Source organism: Tenrec ecaudatus, chromosome 2, assembly GCF_050624435.1.
Source record: "Tenrec ecaudatus isolate mTenEca1 chromosome 2, mTenEca1.hap1, whole genome shotgun sequence".
NCBI lineage: Eukaryota > Metazoa > Chordata > Mammalia > Afrosoricida > Tenrecidae > Tenrec > Tenrec ecaudatus.
The window spans coordinates 171615692-171626307 of record NC_134531.1 but is presented as its reverse complement, the minus strand read 5'-3'; the positions used below and the strand labels follow the sequence as shown (position 1 = coordinate 171626307).

Genomic DNA, 10616 nt, shown 5'->3' with positions numbered 1-10616 from the left:
TCCATTGGGCAAGCCACTTGGCAGTCTTGAAGGAACCAATGTGTCATGTACCGAATTATCCTAAGCAATGTGACCTAAGAATTTCTTAAATGAACCCCAGTAGTCGTGAGCACCTGTGGCCACTGCAGTGAACTACAGAATCTACAGGAACCCTGGTATAGTAGTGGTTGAGTTAGGTGCTAATTTCAAGGTCAGCAGTTCAAAACCACTTGTGGCCCCGTGAAAAGATGGGGCTTTGTACTTCCATGAAGAGTTACAGTGGGGCCAGGCAGCAGAGGGTGAAGGGAGACATCAGAGAGTGTTTAAGACATGACATAATGTTAATTTATAAATTATCAAGGGTTCAAGAGGGACAGAGCGGAAAAATGAGGCGCTGATACCAAGGGCTCAAGTAGAAAGCAAGTTTTGAGAATGATGATGGCAACAAGTGTACAAATGTGCTTGACACATGGATCTATGTATGGAGTATGATAAGAGTTGTACAAGCCAATAAAATGATTTTTAAAAAGTGTTGGAAACTTACAGGGGTAGTTCTACTCTGTCCTGTAGGGTTTGATGAGGCAGCATCGACTCGCTGGCAGTGAGAGGAAAAGGTAGTGAAAGCTATCTGAGACAGACGCCGGGGAAGGGACACAAGCCACCTTTGTGTTCCTGTACTTCACATGAGCACTGTTCAGGGTTCTCACACCATCCTGATCTGAAGTTGGTGTTATTCAGGCTGGCGTTTGGTCCGGAACTCCATTTTCATTTATTTATCCACACACACCTGAGGAGTCACAGGTGAGGCAGTGAAGCAGGTTGGGAATTCTGGTGCACAGTGACTGTCTCACTGCTTCAGGGAAATGTTCAAGGGGACAGTTAGGCTTCTGGGCAGCTGTGTGGGTTTCAGACTCGGTAGCTAACTGCACTCCTGGGCCCTGGAAGTGTTTGTGGAGACAAAATTCACATCAAGCCTGTCACAGAAAGCTTTATTATGAGAAGAACCAGAGCATGGGGAGGCCGCTCCCGGCAGCCGGTGATGTTTCCAGGGAGGGGGCCCCACTAATTGTCTCCCCACCAGCAGGGGTGCCTGACTCGGGAGAGACTGGCAAGGCTTGACTCAGCGCCCTGCTGTGTGTATGGCTCAGGGAGGCTGGCTTGCCGGCAGGCTTCCCCCTGGACAAAACTAAGGACATGAAGCCAGACCCAGGGGCGGTAAGAGCTGCCAGGCAGTGCCTGACATGGAAATCAAATTAGGCCCATTACACCTGTCAGTGTATTTCACCCCATCATAAAACACCTGGGAGGAGGACACGGGGCTCTGCTGGGTGGCCTTCCTTGTAGGTAAGATGCTTTTTAGAGTTAAACACTGGTAGGGCCTTTCCCTAACAGTAAGCGGCACACAATCTCTAAGCCCACTCTTTAAACCTTTCAGTAACTCTTATTATCTGTTGTTATTTGGATTTTGAACAAAATTGACCGAATATGAGCCAGTAGAGGAGTCCTGCTTGATCTGGAAGTTTTCTGTGGAGAGTCCAAAAGGCCGGAGAACCAAGTTCCCAAGATCTTTTAGTTTACCTGCAATGCAAAAGAGGACAACTCGAATGAATGCGGGAGAGGGCAGGCCCCGCAGGGAGACCCCAGGGGATCTTGCCAGCCACCAGGTTACAGAATACAGAAAGCCTCTTTCTGAGGCGAAATAAATCCCTGCTTTTGAAAACAGGATCTCCCCAGGGCAGTCGCCCCACAGCAGGGTGGTCACTTTAATGCTCATTCCCAGGAGTTGCGGACCAGATCGTCTGGGAGGGAGCCCTGTGGCCAGCTCAAAGCTTCCTGGCAGACTGGTCAGGCTCCCAAAGAACAAAGGCTTCTGGGAGGAGCGGGGGTGGGGTGGGAGGGGGGCGGGCAGTCAGCTGCTGCTCCCACAGGGCTGAAGGCACCTTGCCAGGCCTCGGCTGCCCAGCAGTGAGGGCAGGGGTTTCCCCAGGCTTACAGCAGCAGCAGCCATTTGCTGAATGCCTCCAGTCAGCAAGCTTCTACAGAGCCCGGATTCACACTCAGAGCCGCCTCCTCCTTTGGCTTCTACACCAAAGGGATCATTTCCCGGGAAATGGGTGGCCTTGTTTGTCAACATCTGCTCCCTGAGTCCCAGACTTCACTATCAACCACCCAGGTGAACTCATTCCTGACGAGACACATGAGCTAGCCAGGGTTACTAATGGTGCTTCTAGACAGATGAAGCGGGCATGGCGTTTGCATGTCCAAAGCTGGAATTCCCAAGACATTTCGGCGGCTTATCGGGGATTACGAGGCAATGAAAACGACCAGCTAAAAAGACCCTTCTACAAAGCAATCACGTCTAAACTGGTGTAATCTTTCTTGCAGGCCTGCTCCCAATGGAGATGAAAATGAGGCAACGACGAGAAGGCCCGCGGGGCCGCGGCATCCACCGGCAGCAGCGCTGTCATGGGAGGCCTGCCGCTGGAGCACTGGGCAGGGAAAGCACACAAACATGCTGGCCTTCTGATGACAGCTGGAGCGGGAGCGCCACGCAGGCAAGGGTCGCCCCGCCGGGGAGAAGCTCCCCAAAGCCAGAGGCTCAGCATCTCCGGCGTTACTCCTCCAGTGGCGACCGGTGGAGAGAAACAGCACTTTCAACCAAAGAGCTGGCATGGACTGGAATGGCAAGGCTTGCCACAGAGGCCGGAAGTAGAGCGAGTCGGGGAGCATATATTCTGAAATGTCCGCTTTCTAGTTTTGTGTAGGGTACAAAGAGGGGAGACGTCTGCGTACCAATGTACATAATTTGTTTTTGCAGCTGACGGATAGAGTATTGAGCCTAATATTTAAAAAACGAATTGTAAAAGAGGAAAACGCAAAACAGAATTACAAAATCCCCCTGGAATCTAGCTTTCTGGCGCCATGGGGGCTCAGGGGTGATCCCTGAAACCCTGGCCTTGAAGTCATCTCTGAACTCAAACCAAAAATCTCTGTGGCCTTCCTACAAGCAAGCAGCAGCGTAGCCTAACTGGGGAGAATGTCCTCCCTGAGCACTGTGCCCCTGCAGGACGGCTCGGCCTGGGTCAGGCTGACCACGACGGTAACCGGCGAGTGTGTGCCCACGGGAGAGGAGCAACTCAGAAGAGGAGGGTGAGAATGGGCGCCCAGCTGGACACATGCAATTCACGCCACTGAATTGTTGGACCCGTATGAGGGGGAGCTGCTTTTGCTGTACGTATTCTCAACAAACTATTTTAAAAAACCCACAAACGAATTGTACAAAGGGAGCCAAGTAGTCTGTTACGTGTTGGGGAAAGCAGCAGATGACAACTCAAGGGGCCGGAGGTTAAGGTAGGGCCCATTCAGACTCTTGGCAATCTCACTGCCTGGGCCAAGCAGGCAACTGTGAGCCACCTGACAACTGTCTTTATTCCACACTGTTCTCTTTGTAATCAAAACTGGTTTTCCTGTTTAGAGATCTGCATCAGCAACGTATGTGTGCACTCTCCTGCCCCCCACCACCCCAGGGGTCACTGCCAAGAACCAAGGGCACAAACAGCAACAAGGCGGCAGCAAGAGTCATGTACCTCAAGCTGCTCACCACTGCAGAGGATACGAAGACTTTGTCCTCGGTCCCTGGCAGTTGGAGAAGCTCGAGGATTCTAAAAACAACTCACTCGTTTTACTTTTAGCTAAATGTTCTATGGGAACAGAAGATTTTATACTGTAAACTCTAAACGCATGGGGCTGCCCCCCGAATTCAGATTTCCATCGTCTGTGTATCTGCCTTACTATTGTGACTAGAAAGAGAACACTTGGATTTGTGCAATAAAGGGGCTCAGCAGTTCACAGGGAAGGGGCATTCGTCTCCAGCGACACCAGTCTCACACACAGCGCGGTGCTGCCTGGGGTGGGGTCGAGGGCATCCACGCCTCTCACCCACGGAGTGGCGCTGCAGCCCTGGGATGCCTCCCTCCCCCGGCCAGGACGGCCAAGAGGCTAGCATGCTACCAGAGAAAAGGGCAGAAGGCGGCCATGACTGACTGTCGGTCCTCCTGCCCCTATCCCCAGTCCAACGACGGCCCGGTGACAGGCAGAGAGAAGACGAGTGAGCATAGCCCTGCTCATTATGGTTCTCTTTCCAAGAAGGGCGGCACCTAGGTCTTCTTCTCCCCAGAAAGAGAATAAAGTCAAGAGAAGAGAAAAAGCAAGTCAGAGGAATAAACAATGTGACTAAAAAGCCGTGGGCCAGCAGCTTTCTGACCTTGAACTGGGAGGCCTCCAGCAGAAGCCCCGAGCCTGCACTCAAAGGCCATTTGCTACAAAGCGCCTCCGCAGGCATTCCGGGCAGTGGTGTTCATTTGCGCCCTGGTGGCTAGCCTCCAATATCTCGAGCACAGTAATCGGGGCCACTTCATCTCTCACAGAGGGAAGAAAACCAAAGGGCTCCCTCAGAGCAAAATGTTGCCCTTCCAGGCTATCTGGGGCAGGGCACACTTAGAACCCATATTTATTCATGATCCTTGCAGGTATAAAGAAATAGCGAGTCTAGATATCCAAACTACTGACATGTAACAACAGCCTGACTCATTACTTACTAAGCAACTCAAGGTGCTCTGCTCGGAGGGGAGGTGGATTCAGCCAAACAACTGGGAAACGAAATTAAACCTGAATATTTCAAAACAAGGGATCACCACAAGTATAACTTAAAGCCACGCAAACAGGAAATTATACTCATCACTCTGCTTGATTTCATCTGGGACCGACAATGGGCAGGAAGACTCAGTTTGCACTAATCATGAAACCCAGCTCAGCAGTCCTCATCACCAAAGGCACGCAAGAGTTTTTAATAGAACAGCACCGTTGTTAGCAAAGAGGTGAGACAATGCCCGTCCCTAAAATAGTACCTCCAAAACCTACACCTCGAATGGGGGCACGCTGAAGTAACTCTGTCCATTGTGGGGGGAAAGCATGTGGGGAGAGGTAGGGAGAACCAGGAAGGCTCTAGAAACACCCAGTTTGAAGCAGCCTTCCGATCCACCCAGCAAGGGCCAGGAAGTTCTGGACATTAGGTCAGTGTTTTCAGTGTTTCCCAGCGTGGGGGCCCTGGGATGACTTGGGGTGGGGTTGCAGCTATAAAGCACACATGCACATTTTATCTTGGATTATGAACTATAGTATAATTTTTTTTTAATTACCAGGAGGATTTCTTATTGGAAAAGGGAAGGCAGGCCAAATACATTTGGGAATTAAGTCAGGAGTCAGGAAGCTTTTGAAAGAGAAGAGCCAATCCTGTTTCTCACAACAATTTAAAAAGTATTTGAGAGCCATAAATATGTATTTACAAACAACCATTACTGAATAATATCCTTTAGTATTTTCTAATTTTTATTTCAGAGCCACCTGTATGCTCTGAAGCAGCTATAGATGGTCTCAAGCCACAGTTTGTCAACCCCTGGTTCAGGACAAAGACCTATCAGTCAGCTCGGCTATCAGAGTGAACCTTTGGAAAATTGTTTTCGTTCTTTCAGTATTGCTGTCTGCAGACCTTGGTGACGGCACGCCGCTTACTCCCCACATATTTCTCTATAGTTTTCAATGACACAGTGGACGACTTTGCAGATTAAAAACATATGCCTAGCAGTAAGGAATGCCATTTCGGGCAAGAGCATTGATGGTTGAGATGTGAGTCAACGTGGGTAGGGCACGGTCCTCGGTGGCTTGGTATACCCTTCATGGACAGTGTGGTACGAGGGCCGCATGCCCACGACTCACACCCCTGACCACCCTGGTTGGAGGGCCCAAACCACCTTTTAATCTTAGGCTAAGGAGTCACTGGCCCACAACGATGAAGAGCTCAGTTTTATTTCGGACTGTTCGTTTCTCGTTCGAGGAATAAAAATACTGCTAGCCATTCCCCAGGCCAGCTCTCGAGATGTGGGCAGGCTGGAGAACGGGAGAGAAGTGGACTCACCCAGCATCTCTTCCTTTAGCTTTTCGTTCCGTTCTTCAATTTGCTTAGGCAGTCTCTGAGGGACAAGGAGAGAAATACTGCTCAGTGCAAAGCACTGCTGACGTGATTTTGAATTTGAGAAAAATGAGAGACATAAACAGGAAAGAGAGAGCATCATGAAAGACTGAAACACAGCCTTATTTAAGCCAAGAAAAAGCTAAAAATGTCTTGCTGTGCTGGAGCTACTAGGGGACAAGACTTTTTTTTTAACAATTTATTGGGGCTAATACAATTCTTATCACAGTTCATACATATACATACATCAATTGTATAAAGCACATCTGTACCGTCTTTGCTCTAATCATTTTTTTCTCCTCTTTTCTTTTTTTACATTTTATTAGGGACTCATACAACTCTTATCACCATCCATACATATACATACATCAATTGTATAAAGCACATCCATACATTCCCTGCCCCAATCATTCTCAAGGCATTTGCTCTCCACTTAAGCCCCTTGCATCAGGTCCTCTTTTTTTTTCCCCTCCCTCCCCTTTCCCCCCTCCCTCATGTGCCCTTGGTAATTTATACATCGTTATTTTGTCATATCTTGCCCTATCCGGAGTCTCCCTTCCCCCCTTCTCTGCTGTCCCTCTACTAGGGAAGAGGTCACATGTGGATCCTTGTAGTAAGTCCCCCCTTTCCAACCCACTCACCCTCCACTCTCCCAGCATCGTCCCTCACACCCTTGGTCCTGAAGGTATCATCCACCCTGGATTTCCTGTACCTCCAACCCTCATATGTACCAGTGTACAGCCTCTGTCCTATCCAGGCCTGCAAGGTAGAATTCGGATCATGGTAGTTGGGGGGAGGAAGCATCCAGGATCTGGGGGAAAGCTGTGTTCTTCATCGGTACTACCTTGCACCCTAATTAACCCATCTCCTCTCCTAAACCCCTCTATGAGGGGATCTCCATTGGCCGACACTTGGGCCTTGGGTCTCCACTCTGCACTACCCCCTTCATTTAATATGGTATATATATACATATACACATATATACACATACATCCACACACTTATATCTTTTTTTTTTTTTTTTTGCATGAAGCCTTATACATGGTCCCTTGGCACCTCGTGATCGCACTGGCCGGTGTGCTTCTTCCATGTGGGCTTTTTTGCTTCTGAGCTAGATGGCCGCTTGTTCACCTTCAAGCCTTTAAGACCCCAGACACTATCTCTCTTGATAGCCGGGTACCATCAGCTTTCTTCACCACATTTGCTTATACACCCATTTGTCTTCAGCGATCCTATCATGGAGGTGTGCAGTCAATGATATGATTTTTTGTTCTTTGATGCCTGGTAACTGATCCCTTTGGGACCACTCGATCACACCAGCTGGTGTGTTCTTCCATGTGGACTTTGTTGCTTCTGAGCTAGATGGCCGCTTGTTTATCTTCAAGCCTTTAAGACCCCAGTCACTATCTCTTTTGATAGCCGGGCACCATCAGCTTTCTTCACCACATTAATTGTTCACCCACTTTGGCTCCAGCCGTTGTGTTGGGAGAGTGAGCATCATAGAGTTCCAATTTAATAAAAGAAGGTATTCATGCATTGAGGGAGTGTTTGAGTAGAGGCCCAAGGTCCTTCCGCCACCTTAATACTTGACCTATAAATATAGATACATAGGTCTATTTCCCCATCCTCCTATATATATTTGCATGTACATGTCTTTGTCTAGACCTCCATGAATGCCCTTTGACTCCTAGCTCTTTCCTCCATCTCCCTTGACTTTCCTCCTGCCCTACTACCATGCTTCGTCGCCACCTGGGCTAGAGTATACCTCTTCTCTAAGCAACCTTACCCTTGATCATTTCCCACCAGGCCTGCCACGGGGACAAGATTTTTGTTGGCCCACTGTTATATTCTGTTCTTAGGACAGACAGAAACAAATAAAATTGATGACAAATCAAACCATGACCCCAGTTCCACCTTACATATTCAGCTAGACCAGAGCATGCACACTGGTACGGATAAGAGCTCTCAACACACGGAATCCAGATAAACCCCTCAGGAACCATGAGAGTAGCAATACCATGAGTAAGGGGGAAGGTGGGGGGAGAAAGGGGGAACTGATTGCAATCATTGACGTATAATCCCCTCTCTCCCCTACCAGGGTGACGAGCAACACAAACATGGGTGAAGGGAGACAGCAGATGGTGTAAGATATGAAAATAATAGTAATAATAATTTAAAATTTACAGGTGGATGGGTGAGGGAGGCAAAAAAAAAAAAAAAAAAAGAAGAGCTGATACCAAGGGCTCAAGTAGAAAGAAAAAGTTTTTAAAAGGATGATGGCAACGTATGTACAAATGTGCTTGACACAATGGATGTACGGATTGTTTTAAGAGCTGTGACCTAATAACATTACAACTAAAAACAACCAAAAACCAGTCAGAGGAAGCTTTTGTCAACCCTAGGAATTAAAAGATAGTTATATCACTTTTAGGATGGATATTCCATTTAGATGTGTCTCAATGCATGACTTTAACTGAACTGAATAGCAACATAGGGAAACGAAGGAAGAAAAACATGTAAGCATTACCATACAAGCTTCTCTGGCTTGATGTATGGATGGGTCTTTTTCTAATACAGATTTATAGTCTTCCAGGGCTTCATCCAGTTTGTCTGTCTTCTCGTACAACTCGGCTCTCCTCAGTATTGCTCTAATGTAGCTGGGATTTAATTGAATTGCTGTAGAAGGAAAAGAAATAATTATTGCCACAAAGAAACGAGGTGAAACTGCTTGCTAACAGCCCGTCCTCCGGACACATGAAAGGAAGAGTCAGTGGGTCACGCTGGCTGCAGCAGGTTTGGCTTTCGTGTGGTGTTCCTGGAGTTCGTAAAAAGGAGGATAGTAAATCGCTGAGACTGTAGGCCTTATTGTCTCTGCTGCACCTACTAAGCCCTGACCAGTAGTCATAGATGATCTAGGGAGGCTTTAACGTAGTCATGGAAATGTTGTGTTACCTTTCAAATCTATGTTCCTAGGGTCAAGCAAGTTAGTTTGGCTATGTTCCAAGAAAATACTCTTTTTTTGCATAGTTTCATTGACGTATCATACACATATAGCAAATGTAGGGCCAGGGAGACCAATGGGAAGGGTCCTGCTGCAGTCAGGATGAAAGATGCTGCCGCTTTGTTCACCGCTGGCAGAGTGGACATGGAGAGAAGATTATAAGAAGTATGTTTTGAGATTAGCCATGCGGCCTGAAAGACAGGGGTGGTGACAGCATCAACCCCGAGGGTTTCAGCTTAAGCAATGAATGGACAGTGAGGCCACGTCTCAGGGGGAAGAACTGGAGGGGATGCAAACGGTGTACGCGCCTGTGGCTCTGTGTGCAGGGAGGGTCACAGCAGGCTGTTCTGGCCGCCAGGACGGAGGGGCCAGCTTCCAGACCTTCAAGAAGAGGTGCTGTAGGATAGAAAACTCTACTACCGGAGAAGTCTGAGCACATTAGGAGCAGATGGTATTTAAAGCCTCAGAAGTGGAAACAAGATCCGGCCGGGGCTGTCCAACATATTGAGGTGGACAGAGAAAAAGTGCCCAAGTGTCATTTTAGACTCGCCAAGCTTTCTAAAGAATATGACTTTAAATTTTATGTCAACCTTGAGCTGCCTGGTATTAAATGGCATTCCTTATGACTGGAGGTAGAGTCCAACGAGACTGTTACATCTATCCCCAAGAAGGGGCGGGCAGTCTGCTCCTGTAAGGATTACAGCCTACAAGTTGGAATCAACTTGACAAGAAGGTGCTAAATTGATGTAAATAAAAAATCGAAGGGGCGCTCATGCTCAGGTGAGAGGAGGACATGTAACACAGATACGGTCTTTTCCAACTCTAGGATCCTCTCAGAGGCTATCCAAAGAAAAGACGCTGGGGAAACCCAAGCCAACAATCCCCCAGGCCCCCGCCAAGTACATAGCTAGGAAAACGAGGAGAAAAAGTGATTTTCTATAGGAAGCGTGATTATGTGTCTTCTCCATCCACACCAAGCTGGTTAAAAAAGTAGGATAATTATCTCGCTTGACAGGAATTTTTTCGGGGAAAAATAACGCAAAATCCAACTCAATTTGATCCTCCTGTGTTTGGGAGTGATGCTTTATAAATTAGTCGGAGGCAAAAAAAGTCAATGAAATTCAAATGTAAGATACCAGTCTTAACAGTGCATAGAACCTGAATAATACCAACCGAATATACTCGTGTATAAGCTGAGTTTTTCAGCATATTTTTATGTAGTTTTTGTGGTATAATTAGGTGTCTCGACTGATCGTCGAGTCGGCTTAAACTCGAGAATACATGGTAATTAAAATGATGAGAAGTGGGTCTGGTCGGTTATTACACCTGAAGACACTTCACTAACATAAAATGTTCATCATGATAGCTGCCCCCAACACACTGACCCAGATGCCCAAAGAGCAGCTACATTCTTCCAGCTGAATCTCCGTGGGAAGTGATCAGGAGACTAGAGCAGCAAATTCAATTCCCAAAGTGCCCGTTGCCCAAGGGTTTTCTTCACATTGCCCCCAAGTGTACTAACACAGCAGAAGCGGATTGAACTATCGATACGAGAGCACGATTGCACTACGGTGTCCACTGTTTAGACAAGGTCTCTGAGAAGTGCAA

The 10616-nt window shown here is 47.7% G+C and overlaps 1 protein-coding gene across 3 annotated transcripts in view; it reads right to left on the bottom strand.

The window, feature by feature from the left end:
- Positions 1-951: 951 nt before the first annotated feature.
- The window catches only part of TTC1 (tetratricopeptide repeat domain 1), a 35541-nt gene continuing 25876 nt past the window's right edge, over positions 952-10616 (bottom strand). For all 3 annotated transcript variants that reach the window (XM_075541913.1, XM_075541914.1, XM_075541912.1), the window contains exons 6-8: positions 8535-8683; positions 5954-6008; positions 952-1557 (exon numbers count right to left, since the gene is read on the bottom strand). In XM_075541913.1, coding sequence (XP_075398028.1) covers positions 1424-1557; positions 5954-6008; positions 8535-8683 — 338 coding nt within the window. In that variant the 3' untranslated portion in view covers positions 952-1423. The remainder of the gene's footprint in view (positions 1558-5953; positions 6009-8534; positions 8684-10616) is intronic.